Below are 18,770 nucleotides of genomic sequence, written 5' to 3'. Positions count from 1 at the left end.
GAAAACTGGCACAAGACAGGGATGCCCTCTCTCACCACTCCTATTCAACATAGTGCTGGAAGTTCTGGCCAGGGCAATTAGGCAGGAGAAGGAAATAAAGGGTATTCAATTAGGAAAAGAGGAAGTCAAATTGTCCCTGTTTGCAGATGACATGATTTTGTATCTAGAAAACCCCATTGTCTCAGCCCAAAATCTCCTTAACCTGATTAGCAACTTCAGCAAAGTCTCAGGATACAAAATCGATGTACAAAAATCACAAGCATTCTTATACACCAATCACAGACAAACAGAGAGCCAAATCATGAGTGAACTACAAACCACTGCTCAACAAAAGAAAAGAGGACACAAACAAATGGAAGAACATTCCATGCTCATGGGTTGGAAGAATCAATATCGTGAAAATGGCCATACTGCCCAAGGTAATTTATGGATTCAATGCCATCCCCATCAAGCTACCAATGACTTTCTTCACAGAATTGGAAAAAACTACTTTAAAGTTCATATGGAACGAAAAAAGAGCCCGCATCGCCAAGTCAATTCTAAGCCAAAAGTACAAAGCTGGAGGCATCACGCTACCTGACTTCAAACTATACTACAAGGCTACAGTAACCAAAACAGCATGGTACTGGTACCACAACAGAGATATAGATCAATGGAACAGAACAGAGCCCTCAGAAATAACGCTGCATATCTACAACTATCTGATCTTTGACAAACCTGACAAAAACAAGCAATGGGGAAAGGATTCCTTATTTAATAAATGGTGCTGGGAAAACTGGCTAGCCATATGTAGAAAGCTGAAACTGGATCCCTTCCTTACACCTTATACAAAAATTAATTCAAGATGGATTAAAGACTTACATGTTAGACCTAAAACCATAAAAACCCTAGAAGAAAACCTAGGCATTACCATTCAGGACATAGGCATGGGCAAGGACTTCATGTCTAAAACACTAAAAGTAATGGCAACAAAAGCCAAAATTGACAAATGGGATCTAATTAAAGAGCCTCTGCACAGCAAGAGAAACTACCATCAGAGTGAACAGGCAACCTACAAAATGGGAGAAAATTTTTGCAACCTACTTATCTGACAAAGGGCTAATATCCAGAATCTACAATGAACTCAAACAAATTTACAAGAAAAAAACAAACAACCCCATCAAAAAGTGGGTGAAGGACATGAACAGACACTTCTCAAAAGAAGACATTTGGCCGGGCGCGGTGGCTCACGCTTGTAATCCCAGGACTTTGGGAGGTCGAGGCGGGCAGATCACGAGGTCAGGAGATCGAGACCACGGTGAAACCCCGTCTCTACTAAAAAATACAAAGAATTTAGCCGGGCATGGTGGTGGGCGCCTGTAGTCCCAGCTACTCCGAGAGGCTGAGGCAGGAGAATGGCATGAATGAGTGGCCTGATCCAGCCTGGGTGATAGAGAGTCATTTCAAAAAAAAAAAAAAACATTTTGACCACTCATGTCATTCAAAACCACAATGAGATACCATCTCAAACCAATTAGAATGGCCATCATCAAAAAGTCAGGAAACAACAGGTGCTGGAGAGGATGTGGAGAAATAGGAACACTTTTACACTGTTGGTGGGACTGTAAACTACTTCAACCATTGTGGAAGTCAGTGTGGCGATTCCTCAGGGATCTAGAACTAGAAATACCATTTGACCCAGCCATCCCATTACTGGGTATATACCCAAAGGAGTATAAATCATGCTGCTATAAAGACACATGCACACGTATGTTTGTTGCGGCACTATTCACAATAGCAAAGAGTTGGAACCAACCCAAATGTCCAACAACGATAGACTGGATTAAGAAAATGTGGCACATATACACCATGGAATACTATGCAGCCATAAAAACTGATGAGTTCATGTCCTTTGTAGGGACATGGATGAAACTGGAAATTATCATTCTCAGTAAACTATCGCAAGGACAAAAAACCAAACACCGCATGTTCTCACTCATAGGTGGGAACTGAACAATGAGAACACATGGACACAGGAAGGGGAACATCACACTCTGGGGACTGTTGTGACGTGGGGGGAGGGGGGAGAGATAGCATTAGGAGATATACCTAATGCTAAATGATGAGTTAATGGGTGCAGCACACCAACATGGCACATGTATACATATGTAACAAACCTGCACATTGTGCACATGTACCCTAAAACTTAAAGTATAATAATAATAAAATAAAAAAAGAGGCTGTTAATTAGTCTAATAAAAAAATGTTGACTTGACCTAAGATTTTAGCAGAGAAGTGAGGTGGTCACACTGGGGATGGACCCTGGAGACAGCACAATTGGGGAATGCTGTGAGGGTAAGAGCAGTCAAGAATGTGTCCTAGATTTCAGTTCTGACCAATTTAATACTAATTGGGATGAGAAATACTGGAGAGAAACAGATTTTTTGAGGGAGATGAATCAAGAGTTCTGGATTAGACTTGCTGTATTTGAGATGCTCATTAGCCATCAAGAAGAAATGCATAATAGACAACCGAAGGGAGGAGTAGTTTTGTTTCAAAGGAGTGGTCAGCAGCAGCAATATAAATTTGGGAATCATCAGCCCGAAGATGGCATTACTGCCATCAGACTGGATTAAGTCTTCCAGAGGGAGAATGTGGTAACTTAAGGAAGGAGACAAAGCCCTAGGTTCATCAGCATTTAGGGGTCACACCAAAAAGGAGCCCTCCTAGAAAACTAAAGTGACCAATGAGAAAATATAAAGAACTTGAAAGTGGTATCAAGAAAGCTAAAAGAAGAAAGCGTTTTGACCAGAGACTGGTCGACTGTGTTAAATGCTGCTGGAAAGGAAAGTAGAATGGGCATAAAAGACTGGCTGTTGGAACTGGCAATATGGAAATTGTGAGTGGCCTTGAGAAGAAATGTTTTAGTAGAGTGATGGAAACCAGAGTCTGATTTGTAATGGAAAGAAGATAAAATGGGAGGTGGAAAAACAGCATCATCTACATTGAATTCTGGCCTTAAACATTTTTTTTGAAGGGGAACAGAGAAGTGGAGATGGTAGTAAAGTGAGATAAATGAAGGTTTTGTTTAAGATGGGGCATATTAGGGTATGTCTCTATCCTAATGGATACAATCCAGTGAGGAGGAAGAGTATGATGATGTTGGAGAGAAAGATGAGAATTGCACAACAGATCCAAGAGCAAGGTTTTTCAGATGGCTGCAAGGAATGGGATCCAGAACACAAGGGCTGAGGGGTAGCCTTTGATTGCAGCAGAGACATTTCTTACAGTGCAAGAGGCAGAAAAGGCAAAGCATACAAATGCAGGTATGATGGCAGATTTCCAGTTGCAACAATGGGGTTTCTATAATCAATCTTCAGCTTCTCTGAAGTATTATATAAAGGCACAGCCAAGAGTAAGAAGGGAAGAGTATTTGAGGAGTGGAAAGAAGTGTGATAAATTTTGCAGAGTGGGAAAATAAATATACAAGGGAAGAGTGATAGGATTTAATAGGCAGTAGGCTTTATAGGGAGTACTGAGGGCCCATTTAAGATTCATGATCATGAATTTAGAGTGAGACTGGTCAGTGAAATGTCAAAATGAGACTAGCATGCAGTTTCTTCCCAGCAATATTCTGCTCTTGCAGGGCAGGAGCAGAGATGGTTTTAGACTTGTGGTTGGGCAGGCAAGGAGGAAAAAGAAGGGCAAGGGAGTAACAAAAGTATTTAAAAAGATGGGCTCTGAGAATTATGGTGAGAACAGAGGAAAATAAGGATGTTGGGTAGTAAAAAAAAGTGATAGTGACAATGGATTAAGATTTCAATGAGATCAAAGAAATGTTGGAGTGTGAGTACTAGAACAGACTGAAAGAATAAGAGGCAGTGGACAGAGTGTACAATGCAGGTACTACGGATTTCAGAGATAATGACATTAGAGATTACAAGGTCAAGAGTTTAATCATTTAAATCTTGACTCCATCTTGAGTTAACTTTTGTATATGGAGAAAGGCAAGGATCCAGTTTCATTTTTCTTTTGTGTATGGCTAGCCAGCTACCCCAGCACCATTTATTGAATAGGGTCTTTTCCCTAACGCTTATTTTTGTTAACTTTGTTGAAGATCAGATGGTAGTAGGGGTGTGGCTTTATTTCTGGATCCTCTATTCTGTTCCATTGGTCTATGTGTCTGGTTTTGTACCAGTACCATGCTGTTTTGGTTACTGCAGTCTTGTAGTATAGTTTGAAGTTGGGTAATGTGATCCCTCAGGCTTTGTTCTTTTTGCTTAGGATTCCTTTGGTTATTTGGGCTCTTTTTTGTTCCATATGAATTTTAGAATAGTTTTTTCTAATTCTGTGAAAAATAACATTGGTAGCTTGATAGGAATATTATTGAATCTGTAGATTGCTTGGGCAGTATGGCCATTTTAATGGTAATAGTTCTTCCAATCCATGAGCATGGACGGTTTTTCCATTCATTTGTATCATCTGTGATTTGTACTCCTCCTTGTAGAGATCTTTCACCTCCTTGGTTAGATGGATTCCTAGGGGTATTTTGTACTCCTCCTTGTAGTGTTTTGTACTCCTCCTTGTAGAGATCTTTCACCTCCTTGGTTAGATGTATTCCTAGGGGTGTGTGTGTGTGTCCAGGGGGGATATTGTAAATGGGATTGTGCTCTTGATTTGGCTCTCAGCTTGAATGATTTTGGTGTATAGGAAGGCTACTGATTTTTCTACATTGATTTTTGTATCTTGAAACTTTACCGAAATTGTTTACCAGTTCTAGGAGCTTTTTGGTAAAGTCTTTAGGGGTTTCTAGGTGTAAAATCATATTGTCAGCAAAGAGAGAGAGTTTGACTTCTTCTATTGGATGCCTTCTTCTCCTATTTGGATGCATTTTATTTCTTCTTGTTGCCTGATTGCTCTGGCTAGGACTTCCAGTACTGTGTTGAATAGAAGAGGTGAGAGTGAGCATCCTTGTCTTGTTCTGGTTCTCAAGGGGAATGCTTCCAGCTTTGGCCCATTCAGTATAATGTTGTCTGTGTGTTTGTCATAGATGTCTCCTATTATTTTGAGGTATGTTCCTTCAATGTCTTGTTGGTTGAGAGTTTTTAACATGAAGCGATGTTAGGTTTTATCAAAGGTTTTCTCTACATCTATTGAGATCATTACATAGCTTTTGTTTTTAGTTCTATTTATATGGTAAATCACATTTTTACGTTATTTAAAAAATGTCAATAGCTTTTGGGGTACAAGTAGTTTTTTTGTTACATGGATGAATTATGTAGCTGTGAATTCTGAGATTTTAGTGCAGCCATCACCCAAGTAGTGTACATTGTACCTAATGTGTGGTTTTTTATCCCTAGCTCCCTCCCAACCTCCCCCTCTGAGTCTTCAAAGTCCATTACATCAGTCTGTATGCCTTTGCTTGCTCATAGCTTAGCTCCCACTTATAAGTGAGAACATATAGTTTTTGGTTTTCCACTCCTGTGTTACTTCACTTAGAATAATGGCCTCCAGCTCCATCTAAGTTGCTGCAAAAGACATTGTTTCATTCCTTGTTATGGCTTAGTAGTATTCCATGGTGTATGTATACCATACCTTCTTTATCTGTTCATTAGTTGATGGGCACTTAGGTTTGTTCCACATCTTTGCAATTGTGAATTGTGCTGCTATAAATATATGTGTGCAAGTGTCTTTTTCATATAATGACTTCTTTTCTTTTGGGTAGATACCCAGTGGTGGGATTGCTGGATCAAATGGTAGATCTATTTGTAGTTCTTTAAGGAATCTCCACGCTGTTTTTCATAGAGGTTGTACTAATTTACATTCCCACCAGCAGTGTATAAGCATTCCCTTTCTCCCACATCCATACTGCCCAAAACAATCTATAGATTCAATGCAATTCCCATCAAAATAACAATATCATTTTTCACAGAAATAGAAAAAAAATCCTAAAATTCATATGAAACCAAAAAAAGAGCCCAAATAGCTAAAGTATTCCTAAGCAAAAAGAATAACATTTCTTGATTTGCATATGTTGAACCAATTTTGCATCCCAGGAATGAAGCCTACTTGATCGTGATGAATTAACTTTTTTTTTTTTTTAGATGGAGTTTTGCTCTTGTCACCCAAGCTGGAATGCAATGGCGCGGTCTCGGCTCACTGCAACCTCTGCCTCCCAGGTTCAAGAGATTCTCCTGCCTCAGCCTCCCGAGTATCTGGGATTACAGGCACCCACTACCATGCCCTACTAATTTTTGTATTTTAGTAGAGACAGGATTTCACCATGTTGGCCAGGCTGGTCTTGAACTCCTGACCTCAGGTGATTTGCCCACCTCAGCCTCCCAAAGTGCTGAGATTACAGGCGTGAGTCACCGTGCCCAGCCTTGAATTAACTTTTTACTTTTTATTTGTATTTTTTAATTTTATTTATTTATTTTAATAATATTTATTTTATTATACTTTAAGTTCTGGTATACATGTGCAGAACATGCAGGTTTGTTGCACAGGTGTACATGTGTCATGGTGGTTTGCTGCACCCATCAACCCATCATTTACATTAGATATTTCTCCTAATGCTATCCCTCCTCTTGTTCCCCACCCCTCGACAGGCCCCCCGGTGTGTGATGTTCCCCTCCCTATGCTCATAGGTTCTCATTGTTCAACTCCCACTTATGAGTGAGAACATGCGGTGTTTGGTTTTCTGTTCCTGTGTTAGTTTGCTGAGAATGATGGTTTCCAGCTTCATCCATGTCCCTGCAAAAGACATGAACTCATTCTTTTTTTATGGCTGCATAGTAATATGCTGCTGTATTCTTTTTGCTAATATTTTGTCAAGAATTTTTCTGTCTATGTTCATCAAAATATTGGCTTCTAGTTTTCTTTTTTTGTTGTGTCTTTGCCAGGTTTTGGTATCAGGGTGATGCTGGCTTCATAGAATGAATTAGGGAGGAGATCCTGCTCCTCAATTTTTTGGGAATAGTTTCAGTAGGATTGGTACCAGCTCTTCTTTGCATGTCTAGTAGAATTTGGCTGTGAATTCATCTGGTCCAGGGCTTTTTTTTTGTTCATAGGTTGTAAAGACATGGAATCGACCTAAGTACCCATCAATGGTGGACTGGATAAAGACAATGTGGCACACCATGGAATACAGTGCAGCCATAAAAAGAATGAAATCATGTCCTTTCCAGCAACATAGATGCAGCTGGAGGCCATTATCCTAAGCAAATTAACACAGGCAACAGAAAACCAAATACCATATGTTCTCACTTGTAGGTGGGAGCTCCTCACAGACCTGAAGATGGCGACAATAGACACTGGGGACTACTAGCTGGGGGAGGGAGGGGAGCAATGGTTGAAAAACTATTAGGTGCTATGCTCACTACCTGGGTGGTGGGCTCATTCATATTCCAAACCTCAGCATCACACAATATACCCATGTAACAAACCTGCACATGTACCTCCCCTCAAATCTAAAATAAAAGTTGAAATTATTAAATAAAAAATTTTAAGAAGAATATTACCATAGGAGTAAGATAGGGGAAAGATCATTGGAGGACAGGAAGCCTTGAAGCTAGGTACTGCATGTATCATCCATATGGATGGTGAAGTCACCAAAAATAGTGACAAAAGTCAAGTGGAGAGGAAGGCAGGGACCCAGAGATTAACCTTGTAAATGAATGAATGTGAGTGGTGAGGAGGTCACCAAATGCTGGCAACCAAGAAGAATTAGAGAGAGGTAAAGTCTGAGTTCAAAAAAGCTCCACGTTTCAAACAAAAGGACAGGAGTAATGATTAAGCAGTAATCCTAAGGAGCAAAGACAACAACCGTCACCCTGGGTTTTGAAATATGTGATATGTGGGAGGGCTGAGGGGAAAGAATGTCATCTGGGGATGACCCGGTACTCTTTATGGAAAGAAAGTTAAGGGACCATTCAGAGAAAAAGTGAGTGATATGGGGGAGTTTGTTAATCACAGGCCACAAATTCTAATGAAAGGATTTGGGTGGATAGAGAGGGATAAAAGTTTGAATCAAATTAGAGGACATTCAGAACAGTATGTGGGATAGGATAACCAGAAATGATCTGGGGAGGCTTATGTTTCTGGTAACTGATGGGAGGCCTGATGGTTTATGTCTTAAGAATATCCTAGAGGAGGAAAGGGGGTAATAAGTCCAAAGTGGAGTACATGGGGCTGCTGCATAGCTGTTCCCACCATTAACTCCATGTGGTATGAAGGCCAGGAGGACAAACAAGGCCTTGCAAAGGAATTGCTAGTTGGGTGTGGTGGCGTGTACCTGTAGTCCCAGCTACGTGGGAGGCTGAGGTGGGAGGACTGCTTGAGCCTAGGAGTTTGAGGCTGTAGTGAGCCATGATTGTGCCTCTGCATTCCAGCCTGGGCAACACAGAGAGACCCTGTCTCAAAAAAAAAAAAAAAAAATTGCTGGTTTAGGCAGTCGCAGCTTGATACTGTGAGAACTTCCCTTATTGCTTCAGCACAGTGGTGACCAGTTGGGGAAAAGGTGGTTTCACCTAAAGAACCTGTTGCTGAAGTTGTTTGTTTTCTTGAGAGGTTGAGGTGGCCTCATGAGTGTGATCCCAAGGAATTAAGACTGGTGCTTCTCTCCCATGACTTTCATTTGTAAGGCAGAATCAAGCATGAGGAGTTGAGAATGACCCCTCTCCTATGGCTCATGGAAGTAAGGTAGGTATTGGTGTTTGGATAAAGATGAGGAGGCTAGGACCTCCTCTTCACAGAACAACATAAGAAAAGGAGCCAAGTTTCTATCTGGATTGACATAGTGTAGCATATGATAGCAGAGAGTGGAAAAAGACACAATTATTAGGTTGGTGCAAAAATAATCGTCGTTTTTGCCATTAAAAGCAATTGCAAAAACCGCGATTACTTTTGCACCAACCTAGTAAAACTAAAGGAATTCAGCAGAAGCAGACTATAAGCCATTAGGAAGTCAAAGAGATTTGGGCAAGGTTATTTGTCTATCCCTATACTGATGCATACTGTTTTAATCTATTGCTTTATAATAAGTCATGCTAGGACAAATTTTTGTTTTTTTTTTCTCTAAAATTATGTTTGTTATTCATGGTGTATCATTCTCCCATATGCATTTTGTGTTTGGCTTGCCAATTTCCACACCCTCCCTGACACAAAAAAGAAAACACACACACACACACACACAGACACACACAAACCAAAAACATTGTTATAATTTTTCTTGGAATCATATTGAATTGATAAATTTGTAATACATTTTATTTGTAATAAATTTATTTATAAAATAAATCTTTATAATACCAGAAGTCCCTGCTTATAAACATGAAATCTCTTATTTATTTTGGTCTTTTTTTATGGCCTTCATTAGTTTTATAATTTCTACACAATAGGCCTTGCAACTCCTTTTTTTATTCCTGGGTACTTTTTGGGATTTCTTACCTTAATAGGATTTTTAAAATTATAATCTTTAATTAGTCCTTGGTGGAGTGATTTTTATACATTGCTATTCTATCTCACAACCTTCTAGCATACCCATATTTGTTCTGAGTTTTTCTATAGATCTTTTTGGATTTTTATGTAGGTATACATATTATCTATGAGTAATAAACTTTTGTTTCTTATTTTTTAAGTTTTAAATTTATTTTCCTTTATATTCACTGAATTTGGGGTCTAGGAGGTCATCAATTAGCTAGGAACAATAATTAAAATGATACTATTAGTAGTTGAAATGTGTAATGGCATTATGATATTGTGATACAATGAGAAATACATATTTGGTTTTCGTCCCTGGCTCCTGATAGAGAACTCCTAAAACCTCTGTAATTTCCTGCATGATGGAGTGCTAGGAACATCCTTTGTTATAACATTTGGTCTTTGGCCCCAGTTCCTGATACAGAACCCCTAAACTCCTTAGAATTTCCTGGGTGATGGGACTGTCTTTTGTTTTAATGAAGCAACTCTTGACAGACTCCCAGATAGCTTCAAGATGTGGGGTGGTCACCAGAAAAAGCAAGCCACGATTAGAAGCTGAGAGCCTTCAGCCCCACAGCACATCTCCCAGGAAGTGAGGAGGGGGTGGAGATTGAATAAATAATTGATCATGCCTATGTGGTAAAGCTTCCATAAAAATCCTTACAGTGCAGGTTTTGGAATGCTAAAACACATCCACATATCACGGGTGTGGCGTGTCACAACTCCACGGGGACAGAAGCTCTTTTTCTTGGGAATCTTCCGGACCTTGCCCAACTGTTTACTGTATCGCTTGTTTTGACCTTTATAATAAACTGGCAAACCTGAATAAACGTTCCCCTGAGTTCTGTGAGTTGTGCTAGCAAATTATTGAACTCAAGGAAGGGTTTGTGGGACCTCCCCAAATTATAATTAGTTGATTAGAACTACAACCTGGGACTTGTGACCGGCATTCGAATTGGGGGACAGTCTTGTGGGACTGAGCCTTTAATCCGTTGTTGGTTGGGGAGGGGGGTCTGTGCTAACTCCAGATAGCTAGTGCCAGAATTGAATTAAATCACAGGACACCTACTTGGTCATCCACAGAGAACTGGAGAATCACTCGGTGTGGAAAATCCATACATTTGGTATTAGAGTGTTATGAAATGAATATAGAGAGAAACAGTTGTTTCCTTCCCTATATAGATGCTCTCAGATATTACAGTAGTAATGAAAAAAATGCAAACATAAACTAAGTAATGTGGTATTTCAGGAACAACAATACCTATTTATACATGGCAGGAATAGCAGATAATCTCTGGGAGAAAGTAACATATTAAAGGAGGGCATGGGACAAATGAAATTAGGAGACACACTAAAGTCACAATTAACATGGCAAAAAGTCACAGCAAGAAAACATACTTAGTGTATCACACAAGTAGACAAGATACAGTATTGAAGAATAAATTTTTAGGTATTTTTAGGAAACAATTTTCCTTCCCTATGTCTATGCATTTATTTCTGCTGCCAGTTAAACATTACTGCTACAAAATGCAAAAGGCCAACATCAACATTTAATGAAGCTGTAAACCTACCATCAAGTATTGTATCCACAACGAAGCCTAGTAATGCCACATCATTGGCACAGGGGCATTTTGTCACTTTGAGATCTACCACATGTGGATATAATTTACTGATCTCGCTTTCTAGAATCACATCCCCAAGAGTCCACTGAAGAATCGGTTCTGCGGAAATCAAATTTGGGTGTTTAAATTGTGGGAGCACCCTTGAAAATGGATGCTACTTTCCTTTAAAGGTTTTAAAAGAACTATGTAAAGAAACTATTCTATAGTTCAAAAGAGGTGCATTACCTCACTCTGCATTGGTTAAAAATCAGTCAGTGATTATTTTCCAGAATATAAGGAGTAAAGTCTAACTCCCCTTGGTGGGGGGTGGCAAGGTTACATTGCAGAAGAGCATGTGGAATGGGAGAGGTTGCTTTGGCCACATTTGAAAAATACCATTTGCCACAGGATCTATCCCTAGAAATGGAATTGCTGGATCACGGAATACACACATTTATAACTTCTGAGCCCACTCATTTACTTTTTGTTCTCTTCCCAATCCCACTGAAATAGCAGTAGATATATAAAAATGAGAAAAAATCCAGAGTAGCAGTGGAGAACAGGGACAATTATCATTAGTGGCCAAGAGACTTAGAGGGATTTCTGGAAGGTAGTTGAAAAATACTATTTGCCACAGGATCTATCTGTATAAATGGAATTGCTGGGTCACAGAACACATTTATAACTTCTGCTTCAAGAGCCCACTCATTTACTTTTTGTTCTCTTCCCAATCTCATTGAAACAACAGTAGGTAGATGAAAATGAGAATAAATCCAGAGTAGCAGTGGTGAACAGGGACAGTTATCATTAGGGGCCAAGAGACTCAGAAGGATTTCTGCAAGACAGAAGTTGGGAATGAGATGCAGAAGAAAAAGCAATCAGAGGTGAAGCATCTCCAGTGCAGCACAGGCAGAATAGCAGCACTAGTGGTGAATAAGGTCTTTCACGTGGCAAACCAGGCCTTCCAGAATCTGACGTCCTCTTGGTTCCTCAGCTTTACTTCTTGCCAGAACTGGCCTCCCATTACAGGCTCTAGTTTGTGGGGCTTTGAATATCTGTTTTTCTCACAACCCTACTTTTCAGTCCTTGATGTGAATGTCTCCCTCTTTGGGAAGCCTTCCATGACGCCCTAGAATGAGTGAGGCTCTCCTCCCAGGTGCTCCAATAGGACTCTGCACTCACTGTAACTAGAAGAATCAGGGTACACTCTTCCTCACCAGACCAGGGTAGACAATGAGCCTTTTGAAAGAACGTCATCAAACAAGGCGTCACAAATTTTAAAACTTAAAATATTACTTTTGGAAATGCAAAGGATTGGAGCTAAAGTCGAATTTTCATGCATTAAAAAAAGGGAGAGTTTTTTTTCTTTTGGAAAAAAAACAAGAAAAAAAAGTACAAAAAGTAAGCTGGGGCAATTTGAAAGACTACTGCTGTCTGAATTTCAAAAATAGTCAAAGGACTTTTAAAAGCAGATAACTAATAACCAGTTATTTAGCTATTTACATTATCCTCTGTCTCCCCAAGTTTCAATAAAATCTGCTACAAACCCAAAGACTTTATGTGATATTTTTTTCACTTTGTGCAAAGCAAGAAAAGAAGCTAACTTTTCATCTGGGCTGACATAGTGCAGCACAGGGACAGCCAAGAAGGGAAAGAGACACAATCTCTAACTACATTAATTCACCAGGAAGTCACTCCAGAATTCAAAGAAATGCGGGGCAAAGCAGCTGATGTTGCAGAGTGTAGAATGTGTTTGCAGACCATTCACACCCAGGTCAGGGAGATTTCAGCTTACCACTGGACATCACTGAGCTGACAATGCCCCCCTACTTATATACAAGTTCCTGAAGTCAGGTAGTATATCTTAAGCATTTTAAGAACAAGGAAGTGATTGAAAGTTTTGACTGCTACTAAGAAGCTAAAAAGGGGACAGAAAAGTGACCAATATGAAGGTCGCTGGTGACTGTGATTAGCAACAGTTTGAGTAGCGTGGAGGAGACAGAAACAAATGAGTGGTTTGGGGTGTGGATTGGATATGAAGAAATAGAGACAAGGTTTTCACTCTCTTTTGAGTTCAGTAGTGAATAAAGATTTCTAACTCTAGCTTTAACTCTTGATTCCTATTTCCCAGTGTCTGTTCCTCCTGTCTTCAGCATTTTGGTGAATGATAACATCCTCTACTTGAATGCTTGATTAAGAAATCCAGGCATCATCTTTGTTAATTCTGTTTTCCCCCATCTTAGTCCAAGAAGCCATAGCAGCTCTACTTTCAAAATGTATTGTGAAGGCTCTGCTCACCACCTCCACTGCTAATGCTACTGTCCATCTACTCCAGACCTTCTCAAGGGGACTATTGCAACAACTGCTACCAGTTTCCTTTATTCCATTCTTGCTATACTTCCTCAAGAGTTATTCTCTACATAGCAGCCAAAATGATCTTTTCATCATAAAAGATAAATCAGAATTTATTACTTCTCTGCTTAAAATACCCCAATGGCTTTAAATTATAATTACAATAAAGTCCGCACTTTTTACCAAGATTCCTGCCAGCTTCTCCAAACTCATGATCCTCAAACAGATCAATCTCATCTCCGCATCTGGAGCTTTCAAAGATCTACCAAGTTGTGAAGCTTTTTGCTGCAATTATACCTCAGTACATTCTAAACAAATGTAAGTTAGCATTTCAGATCTTTAAAAAATTGGTATAACGATTTTATATTGATATTTCAGTACTTAAAAAGTAGCATAGGATATCAAACTATCAGAGTCCCAAAGACAGTATTGCAATTACTATTGAATAATTAGTAACACTTTTTTTTTTTTTTTTAATTTGGAAGCTACCTAAAACTACTTACTTTTTTGGAATAAGTAAACATAACAAGTTTTTAAAGCCATTTTTTTAATATTCCACAAGGTGGGTGCACAAAAAAATATATTTCCCCCTTTTTTTTTTTTTTTTTGAAACACAGTCTCACTCTGTTGCCCAGGCTGGAATACAATGGTGCAATCTCGGCTCACTGCAACCTCTGCCTCCTGGGTTTAAGCGATTCTCCTGCCTCAGTCTCCCAAGTAGCTGGGACTACAGATGTGCATCACCACGCCTGGTTAACTTTTGTATTTTTTTTTTTTTTTAAGTAGAGATGGAGTTTCACCATGTTGGCCAGGCTGGTCTCAAACTCCTGGCCTCAAGTGATCTGCCCACCTCGGCCCCTCAAAGTGCTGAGATTACAGGCATGAGCCACCATGCCCAGCCTGTATTTCCACATTTCTATAGCACTCTTTGCAGATCTCTGTTAATAATTTATCCACATGTATTTAATTCTTTATCCTATCAGATTGTGAGTGCCTCAAGGGTCATAATTATCTCTTACACATTTTTTTAATTTTTTTTATCTCTAGGACCTTCGCACAGAATCTGGCATATAGCAGATGTCAAAGTTTGTTGAAAGAATATATGAATTCCATTTTACTTCCGTCTGTTGGCATTTACCTCGAACACCATCCAATAGAGTTCCTTCAGTGGCATAAATATTTAGTCCATGATGTAAAGTGATCCTTACTAACCATTCTTCTACAGCTGCAATATCTGTTTGAAAACAAAAGGCAAATAATCAACTATTTTTTCATATGTTGTGTTTGGTGAAATTTAAGGATATGTGAACATTACCAACAATGATAGCCTTTCCTTTTCCAACCATTTTGTTGGCATTTATATGTCAAATTTCATATGTTTTCCCTATAAACATTTTGCTCATAAAATAATGGAAAAAGAATTATGAAGTGATCTTACCACCATAGCAATGAATCTAGATACTAATATTTATGTCATAATTTTCCTCCTAGAGCTATAGAGGCTTGATAAAAAGCAAATTATGACTCTTCTTGTGAAGCAGACCATGATTAATTAAAATGTATCATATAAATCCTAAGGTGAACAACAAAAAAAGCTTTTAAGGTATAACTAATAAGCCAATAGTGGAGATACAATGGAATAATAGAAAAGAATTAATATGAAGACAGAAAAAGAGGAGAAAAGCAAAACAGAGAAGATTGAACAAATAGAAACAACCTGCAAGGTGGTAGATTTTAATATAACTAGCCATATCAACAATTACATTAAATGTAAGTGGTCTAAAATATCATCTAAAAGACTAGATTTGACAGATTAGGTGTAAAAATCAAGATTAAACTATATGTTATTTATAACAAACTTATTTTAAATGTAAAAGCATAAATAAGTTAAAAGTAAAAGAACGGATAGGGCCTGGGGAAGCCAACAGCAGTAGCTTTAGCCTGGGAGCTGCTGAAGTGGCTGTACCCACAGGCCAAGGCTGAGGTTAAAACTGAAACAGGGGTTCACTCATGAAGAACACACCTGGTCCAAATGGTCTGGCTGCATAGGCCCTCATGTCCACCCAGGCATCTAGGCAGGTCTGTGCACTGTCATGGCAAGGCTATGGCTACAATGGTGGCTACTAAAGCAGCCAGTGCCCAAGTACATCAATTGTTATCTGTGCCTCTTGCTGTCACCACTCTCCATCAAGAAGTTCCTGGACTTTGGGAGAGATAATGGCTTCAGAGAACATCATATATGATTTCACAAAAGGAGATTCCCGTGCTACTGGTTAACACAGTGAATGAAGCCAATTTTCTGCTGGGTAAGTGGTTTAACAGGCCTTCAGTGGGATTGGTTCAAAGTTGGTATATGCAGAACTTTCTTGAAGTTTTAGAATATAAAAATAAGGGCCAGGCACGGTGGCTCATGCCTGTAATCCCAGCACTTTGGGAGGCCGAGGCGGGCGGATCATGAGGTCAGGAGATCGAGACCATCTTGGCTATCATGGTGAAGCCCCGTCTCTACTAAAAATACCAAAAAAAAAAAAAAAAAAATTAGCCGGGCGTGGTGGCAGGCATCTGTAGTCCCAGCTACTTGGGAGGCTGAGGAAGGAGAATGGCCTGAACCCGGGAGGTGGAGCTTGCAGTGAGCCGAGTGAGCCACTGCACTCCAGCCTGGGCAACAGAGCGAGACTCCGTCTCAAAAAAAAAAAAAAAAGAATATAAAAATAAGAGCCCTGAAGATCCACAGGTCTTAGATAACTTTCAATAAGTACTGACGAAAGCCAGAAAAATGTGGTTTCTATAGTGGTACATGGAGTGATTGAACATAAGAAAAATTATGTGTTTGAGTCTTTTATTAGCACTACAGCCAGTATCTTCCAGAATGGTTTTATCCCAACTCCATTTCTTCCCACATGCTTATTAACTAGCCTGCACTTCTGTTTGATGGTGACACTATCCCTGCTCATTCTAAACACAGAAGAAATATTGATCTCACCTGTAATGTGGCTGATGTAGTGAACAATGTATATGAAACAGCCAAGAGGCTGTGTGAATAGTATTAGCTGGTAGCTCCAGAGGTGGAATTTGAAGAGTTCAACGCCAAAGCTCCAGACAAACCTATTCAAGTAGTTTATGTGCTGATACATCTGTTATACATGCAATTCAAGAACTCAATGAGAACAACAGTAGCACTCCATGGAGACAGAAAATAGAGATACTTGGCTGTTAAAACCCTTGTTATTTGGGTTAAAAAAAAAAAACAAAAAACATTTCTTCATTAAGTGACAGAGGTGGTGGTGTCTCACTTTGAAAATGTATCTTTTTTAAACTATATGTATTCAAATTATAATAGACATAGCTGTAGCCTGTAAGAGTTGTCTCTTTGGCTGGATTCAGTTAAAATTCACTATTTTTTTCATCTGCATGACACATATTTTTAAGGATATCTAATACTATGTGATGGAATAAACGGGTATTGATGCTGTCACTTACTTAAAGGCTGTTTTAAGTGAATCATTTGAGAGACTTCCAGTATTAAAGAACTCTACTTGGCACTATTACAAAAGTACACCTGATGATTGATGTGATACTAGCAGTAAACCCAGAGATGCTTCAAAATATAAGACTAAACAGGAAAAGGTCAGTACTGATAGAACTTTGTAGTCCTCTATGTGAAGAAAGATTGTCTTTTATAATTCAATCAGAGAGAACGCCTTTCTTCTACCAACTCTTGAGCATGGCACCATAACTACTCCAGTGGCTGAATGTTTATTTCTTCCATGCCAGCTGGATATTTTCATGGAGTCTTTCCTGTAGCCACTCTGGCTCTTCCATTAAACTAGTAACTTGAATGATTTTTTTACCATATCTTGCTGCAGTGTGGTTAGTGACACAAAGAAAGAGCTTCTCTAGAGCTCTGGCATCCTCATAACCTCCATCTCATTATTACAGAGTTGAGTGTCTACAGTCTCCACAGGATTCTGAATTTTCTTCCCATTCTGGACGTAGCATATACCCACTGTGACCAAATATAATGCTTGTCTCAAACCACTGATTAGGGACTCAGGGTATGTGAAACTTAAAGACATCAGCTGAGTCCATCTGATAATTCAGTCCCAGGGTCCTTCCTTCCTCATATGCATATCTCCTCCACTCTCTAAGACTTTTGTCTTCCTCCACCTGATTATATTTTCATCATGAGGTATGGGTACTTTTGTGTTAGATCTTACTCACTGATGCACTGGTTTTATTTTATTTATTTATTTTTTGAGACAGAGTCTCTGTCTCCCAGGCTGGTGTGCAGTGGCGCCATCTCAGCTCACTGCAACCCCCACTTCCTGGGTTCAAGTGATCCTCCTGCCTCAGCCTCCCAAGTAGCTGGAATTACAGGCATGTGCCACCACACCCAGCTAATTTTTGTATTTTTAGTAGAGACAGGTTTTCACCATGTTAGCCAGGCTGGTCTTGAACTCCTGACTTCAAGTGATCTGCCTGCCTTGGCCTCCCAAAGTATTGGGATTACAGGTGTGAGCCACTGCACCTGGCTGGTTTTAAGATTCATTTGTGTACTTCCATTCTGTTGATGAAAGTGTTCCAAAAGTTGTCTTGAATAAAAGGTGAAAGGATGAAAAAATATGACACTAATCAAAAGAAAGCTGTAGCAGCCATATCAATATCTGACAAAGGAGAGTTTAGGTCAATGTAATATCAGAAATAAAGAGGGACAATACATATGACAAAGGCATGACAACCCTAAGTGTAGACATGCTTAACAACACAGCTTCAAAATACGTAAATCAAAAGTTATGTCAAGAGTACATGGGGCATTTACTAAATAAGCCATAAACACATTTTAATAAATTAAATTGCTATCACATGAAATATGCCCTCTAAACATAATGGAATAAGCTAGAAAAATCAATAACAGAAAGATATCTGAAAAATTCCCCAATATTTGAACATTTTACAACACACTTCTAAAAAACCATGTATCAAAGAGAAAGTGCTGTGGGGAATTAGAAAATATTTTTAATTGAAAAAAATGAAAACACAACATCACAATTTATTGGATGCAGATAAAGCAATGCTTAGAGAGAAATATATAGCAGTAAAATACTTGCATTAGAAAAAAGAAATCTCAAATCAATTACAGTAAGTTCTCACTTAACATCGTCAATATGTTCTTGGAAACTAGGACTTTAGGCAAAACAATGTATAATAGAACCAATTTCACCATGGGCAAATTGATATAAACAAGAGTTAAGTTTCTATGGCATGTATCTGGTCACAAAAACATCACCAAACTTCTAAATAAAGACCCCAAATTCTTCTAATATTAAATATTAAAATAAATGTGAGCTATGCATAGAT

General features: G+C 39.0%; 1 protein-coding gene across 1 annotated transcript in view; it reads right to left on the bottom strand.

The window, feature by feature from the left end:
• Nucleotides 1–18,770, bottom strand: part of CATSPERB (cation channel sperm associated auxiliary subunit beta) — a 156,645-nt gene that overhangs the window by 123,787 nt on the left and 14,088 nt on the right. Inside the window, 2 exon segments of the mRNA XM_058429381.1 lie at nucleotides 11,031–11,180; nucleotides 14,551–14,646. Of these exon segments, the coding sequence (XP_058285364.1) occupies nucleotides 11,031–11,180; nucleotides 14,551–14,646 (246 nt within the window).

Source organism: Hylobates moloch, unplaced genomic scaffold, assembly GCF_009828535.3.
Source record: "Hylobates moloch isolate HMO894 unplaced genomic scaffold, HMol_V3 SCAFFOLD_16, whole genome shotgun sequence".
Classification (NCBI taxonomy): domain Eukaryota; kingdom Metazoa; phylum Chordata; class Mammalia; order Primates; family Hylobatidae; genus Hylobates; species Hylobates moloch.
This window is presented reverse-complemented; position numbering and strand designations above follow the sequence as displayed.